The 17,482-nt window shown below is 39.9% G+C and overlaps 1 protein-coding gene across 1 annotated transcript in view; it reads left to right on the plus strand.

Moving 5' to 3' along the window:
* Window positions 1-4,428: 4,428 nt before the first annotated feature.
* Window positions 4,429-17,482, plus strand: part of elapor1 (endosome-lysosome associated apoptosis and autophagy regulator 1) — a 31,300-nt gene continuing 18,246 nt past the window's right edge. The window contains exons 1-8 of the mRNA XM_061987280.2: window positions 4,429-4,551; window positions 10,784-10,904; window positions 10,971-11,151; window positions 13,649-13,796; window positions 14,166-14,246; window positions 14,332-14,437; window positions 14,528-14,677; window positions 17,225-17,313. Of these exons, the coding sequence (XP_061843264.2) occupies window positions 11,003-11,151; window positions 13,649-13,796; window positions 14,166-14,246; window positions 14,332-14,437; window positions 14,528-14,677; window positions 17,225-17,313 (723 nt within the window). The 5' untranslated portion in view covers window positions 4,429-4,551; window positions 10,784-10,904; window positions 10,971-11,002. The remainder of the gene's footprint in view (window positions 4,552-10,783; window positions 10,905-10,970; window positions 11,152-13,648; window positions 13,797-14,165; window positions 14,247-14,331; window positions 14,438-14,527; window positions 14,678-17,224; window positions 17,314-17,482) is intronic.

Consider the following 17,482-nt stretch of genomic DNA (forward strand, 5'->3'; position numbering starts at 1 on the left):
GCGGCCCGGCACACATGCGACACCTTCTACTATGGCTGCTCCTTGCACACACGTCAGCGGATTTGCCAATGTGCAAAGAGGTGAGACGATCCATCCTCTTTTTCTATTAGTTGCTTTTTTTGTTTTTTTTGTGTGTGTGCGCGCGCGCGTCACAATAAAGCCCAGCAAACATGGGGAAAGAAAAGTTGGAATAAAATGTGGCATCATAACATATCTAAAACATTGTGAAACTTATAAGACCATGCGGTGGCAATTCCGCACATATATGAAAAATAAACACAATTTTACTTTTTCATCAGAAATACTAAAATTAGTTCATTCTGCGTTATTTGTTTTAGCAGGACTGTTGAAACCCTCTGGCTACCTTCACATTTGGTGTGTGGGAAATGAACATATGCTTCCCCGCCGCCATTCTAATCATGTCTCTGAGCCTGGTTATTGAACAATTGTTTTATTAAAGCATCTTCTCACTCTCATTATCACAATCATTTAAATCAACTACAGTGGTACCTCAGCTTTCAAGTGTTTTGAGATAAGAGCTGTCTCTCTGCTAATTGTTATGCTTTAAGCTGCAAGCAAACATTTGAATTGCACGCCATTGGCATAGCACATGTCACAGTGAACCTTATAACTTACTTATAGCTAGAGATGGATATAACTTTGTTTTTCCCAAGCATTGGAGGTAGAGATGTCCGATAATATCGACTGATAAATGCTTTAAAATGTAATATCGTAAATTGTCGGTATCGTTTTTTTTATTATCGGTATCGTTTTTTTATTTTATTTTTTTTAATTAAATCAACATAACAAACACAAGATACACTTACAATTAGTGCACCAACCCAAAAAACCTCCCTCATTCACACTCATTCACACAAAAGGGTTGTTTCTTTCTGTTATTAATATTCTGGTTCCTACATTATATATCAATATATATCAATACAGTCTGCAAGGGATACAGTCCGTAAGCACACATGATTGTGCGTGCTGCTGGTCCACTAATAGTACTAACCTTTAACAGTTAATTTTACTCATTTTCATTAATTACTAGTTTCTATGTAACTGTTTTTATATTGTTTTACTTTCTTTTTTATTCAAGAAAATGTTTTTAATTTATTAATCTTATTTTATTAATTTAAAAAAAAAAGGACCTTATCTTCACAATACCTGGTTTTCCAAATTAGACATAATAATGTGTTAATTCCACGACTGTATATATCGGCATCGGTTGATATCGGTAATTAAGAGTTGGACAATATCGGAATATCGGATATCGGCAAAAAAGCCATTATCGAACAACCCTAATTGGAAGTAATAAAGTGAGTGTGAAGGACAATACTGATAAGGAGAGGCGGATAACATTCATTGAATTTAAAGAAATAAATCATCCAAAACTTGACAGCGCGTCACCAACTTGGTGAAGCAATTCGAGCGTTTCACTGCGAGTCTGCACCGTACTGAAGCAGTATGAGTTGATGACGCCAACCAAGGATGTTTAAAATAATTATAAACGGCGGACATTTATCCATGAAAATACGGAAAAGCTGCTGATGGTGCGTTGGACAGGGAAGCCTCTGAAGGAGATACCGTAAAAGTCCACAATGCACATTATTATCACATTACTTCATAAAACTACTGTAGTACATTATTTTGTTTTATATAATATTTATCATTTAAAAAATAGTTTTTCTTTTTAAAAGGCTTGTTACATGTTAAAATTGTGCTGTTTTGGCGGCCAAGCACCAGCTAATTTGATTAAATAATTTTGATGGGGACTCTGATTTGAGATACAAGTGTTTTGCGTTAAGAGCTCTGTCACACAACCGTTTAAAATATATATTAAAATAAGTACTGTACTGTACATGTTAGGTGTGTACCAATATAAAGGGAATATTCCCAACCGATCTTTCATGTTGGTGAGTTTATACATGTCTGTTGAGTTTATACATGTAGGTTGAGGATATTTATTATCAGCTTTTTAATATTATTTGAGTTTTTTCTTGTTGTTGCCTTGAGCGTCACTTGACCAGGAGGCCCAAAAGTCATCATGATGTCCTGTTGCTGTGGTTTCCACATGATTGTTAAAAGGTTTGATGCATTTTAAAATCCAAACCATCACCCGATACCCTAAGCCGCAGCTTAGTGTAGCCTAATGGAAAAAAACAAACTCACGCCTCCTCCAATACTGATGCCGGGTTTGGTTAACTATTAATCCCGAGGGAGTGAGTGGGTTTTAAGATCTGCGGGGCCTTCCTCGGAACACGAGAACCTGCTGAGACCTATTATAAGATAACACAGGCTCTGCCATTTTTGGGGGATCAATAAGATAACATTATGTTCCGTCCTATGTGACATTTTGAAGGCGGTGTGCTGTTTGTCAGCACAGCCCAACACTCAAATAGAGACAAAGCAGTAAATCCTCCAACAGCACTGAAATAACATCTTTACAAAGTGCTTGGACAGTCTTCCTTTCCTCCCTGGCCGAAGGTAGGAGCAAAGTTGCATCACACCCGTCACAGGGAAGATTAAAACAACATTTGAAACGGGCTCCTGGGCAAATATTAGCCTCAGCTCTTATTTGGAAAGGAGGCTGTCCTCGTTTAGCCACATAAAGCCACACATGTAAAAGCTTCTGGTGTACTAAACTGGTTTCTTACTCCTTACTTATATAGTGTCTCCCAAAAGCGCACACACACTCACACCTAACATTTCCGCAAGCATGACCTTCTCAAGAGGCAATACATGAAACGTCGATGTACTTTAGAGTACTCAGTGTACACCTTGTACTGCAGTATATGTTTACCATCCACTTAAAATGAGTCAAGTTAGTCAACACAAAGTCAGTAAATCGTGTTTTACCCACAAGACTACATGTAACTACTTCTACCAGCAGCTGTATTGGTGTACAGTTGGCATTACAGAAGTGAAATTGAATATTCAAATATCATATTTTAAGGCGGTTGAGTTCTCCAGAAGATGGTCAGAAACAAGTTACAGTCGTAGTCAAAATTTTACATACACTTGTAAAGAACATAATGTCATGGCTGTCTTGAGTTTCCAATAATTTTACAACTCTTATTTTTTTGTGATAGAGTGATTGGAGCACATACTTGTTGGTCACAAAAAACATTAATGACGTTTGGTTCTTTTATGAATTTATTATGAGTACTGAAACTGGGACCAAATCTGTTGGGTCAAAAGTATACATACAGCAATGTTAATATTTGGTTACATGTCCCTTGGCAAGTTTCACTGCAATAAGGCGCTTTTGGTAGCCATCCACAAGCTTCTGGTTGAATTTTTGACCATTCCTCTTGACAAAATTGGTGCAGTTCAGCTAAATGTGTTGGTTTTCTGACATGGACTTGTTTCTTCAGCATTGTCCACACGTTTAAGTCAGGACTTTGGGAAGGCCATTCGAAAACCTTAATTCTAGCCTGATTTAGCCATTCCTTTACCACTTTCGACATGTGTTTGGGGTCATTGTCCTGTTGGAATACCCAACTGCGCCCAAGACCCAACCTCCAGGCTGATGATTTTAGGTTGTCCTGAAGAATTTGGAGGTAATCCTCCTTTTTCATTGTCCCATTTACTCTCTGTAAAGCACCAGTTCCATTGGCAGCAAAACAGGCCCAGAGCATAATACTACCACCACCATGCTTGACAGGAGGATGGTGTTCTTGGGATTAAAGGTCTCACTTTTTCTCCTCCAAACATATTGCTGGGTTTTGTGGCCAAACAGCTCAATTTTTGTTTCATCTGACCACAGACCTTTCCTCCAGAAGGTCTTATCTTTGTCCATGTAATGTCAGATGAAACAAAAACTGTATGTCCCGATCCACATTTTTAGCCTCTGGTCCGATCCGGTCTGATCTTGACAATAGATTATAGAACTGAAAATGTTTTATAATGAATAACTAAAGTAAACACAATTACACATTTTTATAAATCTTATCTGAATCAATTTAGAATTTGCCAGTAGGCTGATTGGCAGAGGTGTGGACTCGAGTCACATGACTTGGACTCGAGTCAGACTCGAGTCATGAATTTGATGACTTTAGACTCGACTTGACAAAATGTAAAAAGACTTGCAACTCGACTTAGACTTTAACATCAATGACTTGTGACTTCACTTGGACTTGAGCCTTTTGAATTGACATGACTTGACATGACTTGCTACTTTCCCCAAAACCCAAAGATGAAAAAGTTATTCGGGAGCGCTCTGTATTTTTCATTGTGTACTTGTCTATCAGCGTTGCGTGTGTCAGCTGGTGTGGTCTCAGTACAACAGCCAATCAAATTAGATCTACTTTGTTTTCATCACACAGCATTCATCCAATCAAATTGCAGGACAACCAACGAAGAAGACATGTCCAAACCACACGCCAGTGAACAAAAAATGATACCTAAAATAATTTCGTTTGGGTATACAAATTACGAGGTGGTCAACACAAAACGGTTTGCAGTATGCAACACATGCGGTTCGAAAATTACTGATGTAGAGGCAACAACTTCCAACTTCATCCGGCATTTGAAGTTGCACAAAGAACGGTAAGTTTTGAATGTAAGATAACGTTTATTGGCTAAGTAACGTGACTTTTATTTGCTGTGTAGTTAAATCAGTGAGGCTGTAAACTCACTGCTAACGTTATAACGTTATTGCAAACACGGGAATCTGTTGCAGTTCACTACCTTATTCATACTTTTTGTTCAGTGATTTTTTTTAAGCAGGGTTACGTTAGTCAATACATCACACGTAACGTTAGACGGCGGTCAGCAGCACCGCGTATTTTAGCCACCTAAAAAAAGACAAAAATAGTCAAATAAAGGTCAGTTAAAATGTATACTATATTATGAATATGTGTACCGTTTTAGCTAGCTTTCTGACATACTGTTGGTTGTTTACCTCAGTGGTCCCCAACCACCGGGCCGCGGCCCGGTACTGTTCCGTGGATCGATTGGTATCGGGCCGCACAAGAAATAGTTTTTTTTTTTCTCTTTTTTTAATTAAATCAACATAAAAAACACAAGATACACTTACAAGTAGTGCACCAACCCAAAACAACTCTCTCCCCCCTTTTGTTCTGGGCATTGAACATGAAGACTCTTCCTTCACTGTTCCGAGTGGCCATGAGAGTCTTGGCAGTGCCTGCCTCCAGTGCTCCAGTGGAGCGAGTTTTCAGCCATGGTGGCATCATACTACGCCCCCATCGTGCACAAATGACTGACAGACTCTTGGCTAATTTGGTCTTTTGCAAATGCAATGCAGCATAGGGCCCTGACATATAAAAAGTACAACTTTTTTGTTATGTTCACGTATATGTCATGTTTTTTCAATGTTAACACTTTTGTACAAATAAGTACATTTGCACTTTATTTTTCAATGTGTTTGTTCTGTAAAGGAATGAGTTAATGTTTAAAATGACTGGTTAATAGTGCTATTATAAAGTGCAATGTCAGCACAATTTTCTTTCCTGCAATTTAAAATGCACTTGTTTTAATAAATAAATACAGCGTTTGAAAAGCATACACAATCTGTGTTAATATATTAGTCTGTGGTTAAAAGGACTTGAAAGGACTCGAAACTCAAAATGCAGGACTTAGGACTTGACTTGAGACTTTCCAGTCTTGACTTTGGACTTGACTCGGGGCTTGCCTGTCTTGACTCGGGACTTGACTCGGACTTGAGGGCAAAGACTTGAGACTTACTTGTGACTTGCAAAACAATGACTTGGTCCCACCTCTGCTGATTGGCAACACTAAAATCTATCTGTGTTGGCCATGCGATGAGGTGAAGACTTGTCCAGGGTGTACCCTGCCCTCCGCCCGAGTGCAACTGGGATAGGCTCCAGCCCCCTGGGACCCTACGAGAGGGACAAGTGGTAGAAATGGTATGGATTGTTGTTGTAAATCAAATGATCTATCGTATTAAATGCTACAGTACATACATTTTTTTATAAAATGACAATGACTAAACAAAAACTACTTCTGGCTCCCATTTGAAATCTTTTGGGTTTTGCCCTCAAAGCCTTCCTGTTTCCAGAGACTTACTCCCTGAGTTTGTAAACAATAACAAAAAACACCCCAAAAGATTTTGTAATAATAAGAACAAGAAAAGGAAAAATATCGATTTAATTACTTTAGTATTATATACTGATATACTAGCTATCAATAGTATCAACATCTGGATCGATCACCCCTACTTTACATTGAAGCTTTAGCGATTAGCGTCTTGTGTCGTCCTGCCCGGTGTGTGCGTGTCGCATGCTTAGCCATTTATTTTCCTCTAATCCTCCAGTGATAATGCTACATGGAAGAAACTGTTTATTTTCCACTATGGTGGTGAGGATTAGTATCTTCAAAGCGGCTTTGCACCGTGGCTAGATGATGCGTTCGTTGCAGCTTGCTCTCAAATTTGAGCCGGTGTTCTGGCAAGACACGCACCCACCTGGAATGCATGCAACCCTTGCGTGTGTGTAACAAAGAATATGGGAATGTAATCGGACACACTTCAGCTTGCTTATAGGAAGTTGCTCTTTGTGTTGCCCAATGTGTTTGTTGTGCTCTAATTTCTGTTTGCACTGTTCGTACAGTTAGTTTCTCACTTACTTTGTCCATCTAACTTTTAGATCAGGATGCGCGGCTGCAATTACACTAAAATATGAAATTAAGTCGAGGGTCACAAATATGGGATAGACAAATTTGAGATTTCTGGTCTAAATAGTTGGCAGCACAAGTAAGTGCACCTCACTGTGAACATTTTGAGATATTTAATGTGAGCAACATTGTTACCTATCACTGCCTCAATCCTCCTCAGCATAGATTCACTGAAGGTGCACGGGTTGTTACTGTGAATCATTTCAAAACTTGGGGGACAATCATTTTTGCAGCAAATTCTGTAATTTGGTATAGAGGAACTTAGACCACTGTAAACACATTGGCAGATCCTTGCATTGGACATGTTTAACCAACATAGAACACTGGGGTTCCAACTTGTGATTTACATAACTGATGTGTTCCTCAAAGCACCCCGTTAAGTCCTCTCTTTTTTCGCAGTTTCACAATACTAGGGCCCGAACAGCGGAGCAAGCAAACCCCCGCATGGGCGATGCAGAGCACCTCAAGGGCCCGATTGAAATTGCTGTTTTTCTTCTTCTATATGTTTGGACGCCTTTTTGAGTCCCTTAACATGCAAGAAAAGTCCCCATGTTTTGCTGGTGTGTCAGGTATGGTGAAACATTTTATATTTGGAGGGTTTTTAAATGAAAGTTTGAAATTGTCTCTCCCGCCAGTTTCACGTTTTGGCACGAAAGTCGCAGGAGACGTCTATCATGAGAGAACACACATAAAAGTCTCAGGAACCCATACCTCAAAAAGAACAGGAAGTCGACCATATTGGTTTTCGTATTCCATTTTTCGGCAAAAAAAGAGGTTCTATTTTAATGAACTCCTTCTGGAGATTTTGTCCAAATAAGTCGCGGCGAAAGTGACAAATTCTACACGTAGAGGTGATGATAAATTGTGAATTTTGTTTTCCTACATCATAAGATGTGGCCGCAGCACGGCGCCAAATATTGTTCCGAAAATTCGCCACAGAACACAAAACAATATTAACTCTGGTGCACAAATTCAGATATTGATCTTAGTTGGTAGAAATGATGATCCTGTAATGCCCAGTACCTGCTCTTACCCACTCTCTATGGGGTGGAGCAGGTGGCAAAAACTGCCCCATGCCATCTCCAATCTGTCATTTCTGCCCTTTATGTGTTAAGACACGGATACTACACTGATGGGTGATAATAAATTGCAAAATTTTTTTTGAAAATGCTTGATGTATGGTGCCAAACTTTGATCTGATGGTTCGCCACAAAACAGGAAACGTTAATTTGGATCCTAATTGCTACAAATGACGAAGACAGCCTGAAGTGGCTTTATGTCGTTTCATTCTATTTAATTTTACTAGGGCCCGAGCAGCAAGGCAAGCCCCGCAGAGGCGATGCAGAGCACTGCCAGTGTTGCAGTACAGTGAGGAAGGAGACAGCACTGAGACAGGGGCGTCTAAGTGGAAGCGTGTTAAATAAACACCGGGATATGACGTGTATATCTAATCCAAATACGTGGTATGAAACTATGTGATGCGATTAACTGGTGAGTGTTACCGGGAAGTGTTGAAGGTGTGTGTTGTGAGAGATGCGGAAGTCCAGAGAGGGAAAGGCAGGTTGGAGGTTCATGGGCAGGTGAGAGGTCAAGGGCAGGAGCGAGGCGTCAGGGTTCGTGGACAGGCGAGAGGTCGAGATCCGGGAAAGCAGCAAGTAGTCCAGGGGGAATCCGGGGCAACGAGACACACAGCTCGAAGCGGGAAAACAGAGGGAAGCTGCGGGATGACAACACAGGACCCGACACAATGAGCACAGAGGAGGGAAAACACAGAGAGAGCGAATGCACATGGAAAAGGAGCTAGAGACGTGTAGGCTTACTGTACGGGAACAAGTGGCTACGTTCAGGCACTGGAACACAGGACGCACTGGCTTAAGAAGGGAGTGGAGTCCTCATCAGCGTCAGGTGTGTTGATTTCAGATTGAGTGCAGCCGGCGGGGGCGCGGCCGCGGCAAGTGGGGAAAGCCTGTGCACAAACCTACTCAGAGGCCTAGTGGTTAGAGTGTCCGTCCTGAGATCGGTAGGTTGGGAGTTCAAATCCCGGCCGAGTCATACCAAAGACTATAAAAATGGGACCCATTACCTCCCTGCTTGGCACTCAGCATCAAGGGTTGGAATTGGGGGTTAAATCACCAAAATGATTCCCGGGCGCAGCCACCGCTGCTGCCCACTGCTCCCCTCACCTCCCAGGGGGTGATCAAGGGTGATGGGTCAAATGCAGAGAATAATTTCGCCACACCTAGTGTGTGTGTGACAATCATTGGTACTTTAACTTTAACTTTAACTTTAACACAGAGGAATGTGTGGCGGCAGGAGCTTGGGCTGTAACAGCCAGGTTCCTATTCTAATTGCTGTGTTTTTTCTTCTATACATTTGGATGCCCTATTGAGGCCCTTAATATGAACAAAAAGTCCCCATATTTTGCAGGTGTGTCATGTATGGCAAAACGTTTTATATTTTGAGGGTCCAGAAATTTTTGGTGGTGGGCCAGAGCATCGGGAAGAACGTGATTTCAAGCGTCGTGCGTGCCGGCCGAACCCTATGGTGTACCGGGGGTGAAGGCACGCTCAACGCTGCTAGCAGCTTTAATTTTCATAATGTAATTTATGAAACTCTAAGACCCCGAAAGGAACAAGTGCTAGAAAATGGATGGATAGATGGATTTATGTAACTAAGGTGTTGCAGTAGCTTGTTTACTTCAGATACGTTAGGTAGTCATTTGTTCAACTTCTTTAGTTATACTAGTGGTGTTCCTCAAGGTTTCATTTTAGGTCCTCTCTTTTTCATCATATGACTATTGGTGGCCCACAGGTTCAGTTCAAAAACTCTTTTGCAGAATGTATTTAAAAACAGCAGCACTCTCCTGGAACTCTGACAAAATACATAGACCAAAATCAAATGTCTACTGTAGAGTATGCTGGATCGCCAGAATATACAAAATAGAACTAATAGTGAAGGTGATACTTGATGAAAAAAGTTCGAGAACCACTGCTGTAGCCAATAAATGTCATTTTGTAGCGTTCTCCAGCCCCCTACTCTAAAACTTCCTGGAGAAATTTAGTTGAATATCTCAGCGGTAAATCCTCTTCCACTACGCCATTAGACACTCGGTTGCAGGGTCTGAAGACCTACTTGGTCACTCCATCACCTTCAGCTTCCTCTGCAAAGGCACGTGTTATCTCGGAGGTGTGTTTTAACACATTATCATGTTGGACCACTGCACAACAGAACATGTTGAAATGAGTTTTAATGAACTGCAGTTCCCCAGTGCTGGCAGCACTCATACATCCCCAGATCATGATGCTACCAGTACACAATTATCTTGCTCCTTACTTGTATTGCTTGCTATTTAGACAATCATGGCTATGTGTTGACTCAGTGGATAGTAAATCTATGCTCCACTGAAAGCTGTACACTGACTTCTCTAAAATATATCAGTGTTTATGTCTTTCTGTGGTACTGCCCTTTGAGAAGATTTAGATGTAGATTTAGATTTATTGGTCCCCTTGGGGAAATTAATTTTCACTGCCGTACATTTAAACAATAGACATTACACATCACAAAACAAAAATAACAAAAAGACATCCTACATGACCAACACACATTTACAGGCTTGTCAGACAGGTCGGCCGGGCCTTGTTGAGGGCGGCTATAGCTGCAGGGATAAGGCTTTTCCTGAGGCGGGCCCTCCGCAATTTGATGGTTCTGTACCTGTGCCCTGATGGTAGTGGAATGATGTATTGGTGTAGTGGGTGAGTCATATCCTGGACCATTGTTTTTGCCAGTCAAGTGATGGACCTGTGGTTTAAGTCTGAAATGTTAGGTGTGGCTAGGCCGATGATTTTAGCTGCTAAGTTTGTAATGCGTGTGCGTTTGGTCCGGTTGGTTACAGAAAGCATGGTGAAAAAACATGTGGAACAGTACAGAAGGATGGGTTGAACAATGCTTTGGTAAAGTAATAACAGGAGGTGAGGTGCAACGTATAGTCCTTTGAGTTTTCGGATGGCTGACAGTCTTTGAGAAGATGAGCTGTGATAAAATGTTTTCCTTTTGATGATTGTGTGAATATTTGAAATGTTTATTTTGGGCTAACGCTGTGAAACTCCCACCTGTTTTGTCCCTGCAGTCAGATTATCACTTTGAGTACACAGAGTGTGACGTCCTGGGCTCTCGGTGGAGGGTGGCCATTCCCAACAAGGCTGAAACATGCACAGGCCTCCCAGATCCAGCCAAAGGCACCCAGTGCAGTGAGTTTCCATCATGCATGTGCTTTCTTTGTTGTAACTATGTCGCCAATAAATGTCAATTTGTAGCGTTCTCCTGCAACGAGGGGGAGTTCCTGGACATGCGGACTCAGCAGTGCCAGAAGTGTGCAGCAGGAACATACTCACTGGGCACTGGTGTGGCTTTCGATGAGTGGGACAAACTCCCCACTGGGTTTGTCACTCTTGGGATGAACACGAATGGCTGGGACGTCCACACAGACTGTTCCAAGTCAGTACTTTTGAATATTTACACATCCGTAGTCACAGACTTGCAAAGTGACCTCATGGTTCTATGGCATCTATTCTGTTCTTGGAATACTGCAATCTGAGTTCAAAACTCACTAGAACGGCACACTTTGATAGGAATCAGTCACTAGCACAGTCTGTAAGGACTTGACTTCAGACTTAAAGAACATCATTAAAACTTTCCTGTTCCTAATTGTAGTAAAACTGTGCAGATAAATTAACCAAAGCAAATAAAAACTGAGAAAGTAAAATTACTTACCCACTTTGGAGATAAGAGGGAACAGGAAGGTGTGTTTGTTTAAGATCTCTATCAGCTGCTGCAGTAGCAGCCGCTATCCTTCCTGAGGTCTAAAATTTCAAAAACACTTCTATACATGTGCAACATTAAGGCAAAAGGGAATACACACATTCATACATGAAACATAACACCACATGTAAAATAAAAAAAAGGTCCACATACATACACACATTACATACAAATGTTATGCTAGTATAGATTACACAATATCCATAAAAATACAACATTGTTTACAAAACAAAAGGTACAATTTATTTGGACACAATATAGTTACAAACCAAAAATGTAATTATTAATATTGTGTAAATATATCAAGTCTTCATCTTTTACAAAAAGTTATAGAATTAATTGTCATTGTCAAACATTCCAAGCCACTGACTATACTACAACGTCTTCTGCATTAGACTTAGACTTAGACTTAGACAAACTTTAATGATCCACAAGGGAAATTGTTCAACACAGTAGCTCAGTTACAATGATGGAAAGTGTAAGGATGGAAAGGACAATGCAGGTATAAATAGACTAATATAGCGATAAAAAATGTAACATATATACGAATATATACATAATATGTGTACAGAATAATATATATACAGATATATTATATTATGTCTAAAACATATATACAATATATACAATATACAATATATACAACACATGTACAATATTAAATGATAAATGATAAATGGGTTGTACTTGTATAGCGCTTTTCTACCTTCAAGGTACTCAAAGCGCTTTGACACTACTTCCACATTTACCCATTCACACACACATTCACACACTGATGGAGGGAGCTGCCATGCAAGGCGCTACCAGCACCCATCAGGAGCAAGGGTGAAGTGTCTTGCTCAGGACACAACGGACATGACGAGGTTGGTACTAGGTGGGGATTGAACCAGGGACCCTCGGGTCGCGCACGGCCATTCTTCCACTGCGCCACGCCGTCCAGTTACAGTATATACAGTATATGTGACAGCAGCAGCATAAAATAGAGAGTAGATCCAGCAGGAAATAGAAAATAGACATTATAAACAAAGAGAAGTAGCTAACATGTCATTAAATTAGTGAGTCGAAGTATTAGAAAGCGACTTTCTGTTGACTGACGCGTGGAATGTTGATGAGTATTCCTAAAAAATGACAGTTTGCTGTAAAGTATATGATATTGTTATAATAGTAATGAAATACTGAAATTAAACAGAATAATCTATCCTACTCTTTACGGTTAACCAAGCCAGCTGGGAATGAATTTAAATAACACAGCACGAGCAGCCTTAATATGAGCAACTTGCAGTTTGCTGAAGTTTATTTGTGTGGTAACTAACCAAATAACGGCACAATAAACTAAATGTGACAAAACTAATGATTCAATACATTTTTCATAACACTATTAGGTATACATTTTTACAGTGATTAATTACTTCCCATTGTCAGTAAAATTGTATTAACTTGACTGTTCCAATTTAACATATTGTCATCATTGACAATATGTTGTTTGCGGCATCTAGTATTTGTCATATTGTACTGACCTGTTCCTATGTTGCAATCAGTTATCTTGTTATCATCAAACTTTTCAATTTTTTTAGTACCCTTTCGTGTTGGCATTGCAAAAAAACAAAAAAGTAAATGCTTGCATTATGAACATCCTGTTCAATGCTCAACTTAACTGAGCTCTGATGCAAGATGGTTAAAGCTTTTCATTTTGTAGAACTCCAAACTTTACAACTTGTTATGCTTTTGACTTTGGGGGATTTATTGTGATCCCTCACACTCTTGTATGAGACAAGGTCATTTCCGTACCAATAGATACACTTTAAATAATTTTCTCCCATAAGTACAATATCAGTATACCTTTGTACTACCAAAAGGGTACAAGGTGATATAAAGTACAACTTTTTACTATTTCACCCCTCATGCTACCTTCTGCATTGAAAATGTGTTTAGCTCATAGACGGAACCTATTTTTGTAGTGTTTTGCATACTAATAATTGTATAATTATAGTTAAGGCATTTAGAGCCAATATTGATAACAATGATAGCACATTTTTGGGTACTTAGGCTATAAAGTGTGTTCTATTCGATTACTCGATTCATCAAACAAAAAAACTAAATAAAACAAAACAATAGATTACTCGATGACCACAACTGTCAATAGCTGCAGCTCTAAGTCTATGTTCTTTTCCAGCTCAACCTGGACACCAATGGGAGATTACATAGCCTCCAACACAGATGAGTGCTCGGCGACGCTTTCCTTTTCTGTGGACTTGAAGAAAGCAGGAATTGTGTCTTTTGAATACTTTTACCCTGAGAGCAGCATCTACTTTGAGTTCTTCGTAAGTCGACCATTTACTGAACACGATCAATTTCCCAATAGGGCTTCCTCAGAGTTCAGCTAGTATTGTTGTGGTTTTGTCATAATAATCGATTGATGATTGTTAACTTAAGAATTATTCAAATTGTGTGCATTTAGCTAAAAAGAGGGCAGTTCTTGACTGCAACCAGCACAGACACTGTTGATTCAATCAATCTACTTTGTGATCTAAAGAAGAACACAATGACGTCCGCGATGGGGAGTTAAGCTGGGGAATTATTCTCCAGAAATAGGAATTTCATCTTATGCAGTCAAATGCCTACCTCTATAGTATTTTAAAAGTGATTTTGATACTCCACATTCTTTAGGGAAGTTTTTCCTTTCTTTTTAGGTCCAAAACGACCAGTGTCAATCAACAGACTCTGCAAGGCGTTGGATGAAGATCTCTGAAAAGGACTGGAGCCAACACGGGGTTTGACACCGCACCTTCACCCACTGGAGTCCACATAAACATACGCAGAATAACACTTTGATGGTCATTGTTCATTCCTGCTCAGGTCAAGCTGAACAAAGGCAACAACGTACTATTTTGGAGAACGACAGCATACGCTCTGCAGGACAGCTCCATCAAACCGGTGCTGTTACGAAACATTGCCATCTCCGGTACATCATTTCCTCAGTATATATTTATTATTCAATATATTGTCATTTCTCTTGTTGATAAACACCACTTGGTTGTTGGTTGTTCTGCAGGGGTGGCCTACACATCAGAGTGTTTTCATTGTAAGCCTGGCACCCACAGTGCACAGCCGGGATCTGCCCGCTGTGCCCCCTGTCCTGCTGACACTTACTCCAACAAGGGGGCCACAGTTTGCCAGCAATGTGAACTTGATAAATATGCAGGTATATATTTTGTGCCTTATTTTGTGCCCAACACATAAACGCCACTCAGGGCCGCCCCTCCCTACAACAGATCCATAGTGGAACTGTTAAGCAAGCACATGTAAAATGTCAATAATGCATTAAAGGGTGTTTCATATTATATTTTACGGCACACGTATTCCTAGCGCCTTCGATTCAGTTTAAGTCCAGTCGTCATAATAATAATGATATTGCGGTTTCACCAGATTGTAAATGTTTTTTTTCTTTAAATATTCTAAATTTTTTGCCCTAAATCAGTGGTTCTTAACCTGGGTTCGATCGAACCCCAGGGGTTTGGTGAGTCGGCCTGAGGGGTTCGGCGGAACCTCCGCCGCGGAGGTCAAGACACACCCGACTCATCGTGTAAATAACAACTTCTCCCTATCGGCGAATTATGGATACCCCCAGTCTTTGCGAGCAATCCTTTTCGAGGATGCCGGACATAAAAACGAAGAAAAGGAACAGACTTTGCTGTGAAAATGACATGAGAGCGGCACTTGCCAAGGTGAAGCCACGCATATCTAAACTGGTCTCTCAAAGGCAACAGCAGAAGGCACACTGATTTGCAGGTGTGTGATTTGTTGTGAGTTCATGCACTGGATTGGTTTTGTTCTTTGAACAAGGTGATGTTCATGCACGGTTAATTTTCTGCACCAGTAAAAAAACATAGAAATTTGTCATGGATTCGAAAAAAAAAAAGTTTTTTATTTTTCACTAAAGAAGGGTTTGGTGAATGCGCACATGAAACTGGTGGGGTACGGTACCTCCAACAAGGTTAAGAACCACTGTCCTAAATGAAGCATTTTCGAGCCTAAACATGGCTAATGAACCAAAAATTTCATATTGGCCACTAAATTGTTAGGAACTCGCTCGGCGGTAGTTGGTGTGACCCTAGGATGCAGACACAGAAAGCGACGTGCAGGTAATAAAGCGCTTTAATGAACAAAAAGACTAAAAGGCACACCATGAACATTAGTCATAACAGACATTGAACCAGTGCCGGAAAGAAGGCGACACTTACAGATATACCCTCCTGATTAGTGATTAGAGGTGGGTGAATCCCCTGATCACTAACCAAGAGCAGGCGTGGAGAACACTGCTCTTGGAATAAACACTAAACATGGGAAAATAACTAAACAAAACTGTCACTCAGATCATGACATAGAGACCAAACCAATCAGATCAAACTGTTCAGTACCATGGCCACTGATTGGCTCAAACTAAGGCAACATTACTATATTAGATTAAAATAGTTTAAAAGTGACTAAAGGGTGTTAGTTCATGTCTAGGGGGCTGTCATAATGTTGAAAAAAATATTTAGAAGGGAGTAAACATTTTTTATGCTCTAGCTATGAAAGTATTCCATTTACAATAAATGATTCCTGAAGGGAATAAGCGGTAGAAAATGGATGGATTCCTACTTGGCGCAAATTAATTTATTGCGGTCATGTCCGGAACTAATTAACAGCAATAAACGAGGGATTACTGTACTTTCCTTTATCTGTTGGAAACTTCAGGTTTGAAGCAGCGTCGGTTTACAGCGCAAACGTCAAATAATAAATATACAATAAATCTGTTGGATGGCTAAAATGTCAAGAGTCCTCAATCAATGATACAGTAAAATAATATGAGTCAATAATACAATAAACATATGAGTTATATACAAGATTAATCACACTTTTGAATTTGGTTTAATCATCATTAATCATAGGTAGATTGCAAACTTAAAGTGACTTAAAAAAGAGCCCAATATTTGGACGCAAATGCAATTTTATTGTCAGAATGTCCTCCAGGAACAGTTTTTACTTGGTTTTACTTGAATGCACATCATTTATTTGCTCAAAACTAGCTAAAAATGGTATCTAAAGTCCCATCAGGGTTTATTTTGAAGTGATTTTTGCCAGTGAGAACTTTGCACTGACCTGATCACTTTTAGATAACCATTCGCGGTTAAGATAAAGGAGCATATGCAGTCAGAATAAATTATACGATTAATCTGCGTACAAACATAATTAATGTGATCATTTTTGTGATGAATCACATGAGTTAACTTGTTATTTTTGACAGCCCTAAATAAACATAAACAAGTTAATAAAATGCAATTAACTAATTACTGTACTGCTCTGTTGCTGATAAGAATATGATGGCTAATTCCCTCTGACGTTTACATTGTCCCCCGTGGACAGACGTGCTCGGTTTGAATGTCGGCCTGAGATGTGCCAGGAAGGTATGCAAATTTATGTTTTAATTATGTTATGCACAAACAAAAAGTAAGTATTGAACAATTTATTCCCTGTGAAATACTTTTAGTACAAAACATGTATCAAATTAAATTTGATACATGTTTGATTAAAAAAAGTGTAAAAATCATTTAACATAAATAAGAAAAAGGTGAACATTTCTTGTAATGGGGGGCTCCAAATAAAATTCTGCTTAGTGCCCCGATTTGGCCAGGAGCGGGCCTGAAGCAACTATAAATGCAGAAAACTATCTAATATGTCAGAGCTTGTTTCTTTTGGTCTTTTCTAGAGGTTGCATCAGGAAGCTGCAAGCCGAGACCTGCATGTACAAACAGTGACTACTTCTACACGCACACGCCATGTGACTCTGAGGGGAAGGTAAGATGATCATGCCGGCTGAATAGATGAAGTTTTCTTGTTCAGATTCATGCATTCAGCTCAACCATCTGGTGTCACGATTAGGTTTCTTTATGCATCAATCTCATGGTCGTGTGGCAGAGTGTCAGTGGATTCTTTCATAGGCTGCAGCACGTCCGCGAGCCCGAAA

This window comes from Nerophis lumbriciformis, linkage group LG01 (genome assembly GCF_033978685.3).
Source record: "Nerophis lumbriciformis linkage group LG01, RoL_Nlum_v2.1, whole genome shotgun sequence".
Taxonomy (NCBI): Eukaryota; Metazoa; Chordata; class Actinopteri; order Syngnathiformes; family Syngnathidae; genus Nerophis; species Nerophis lumbriciformis.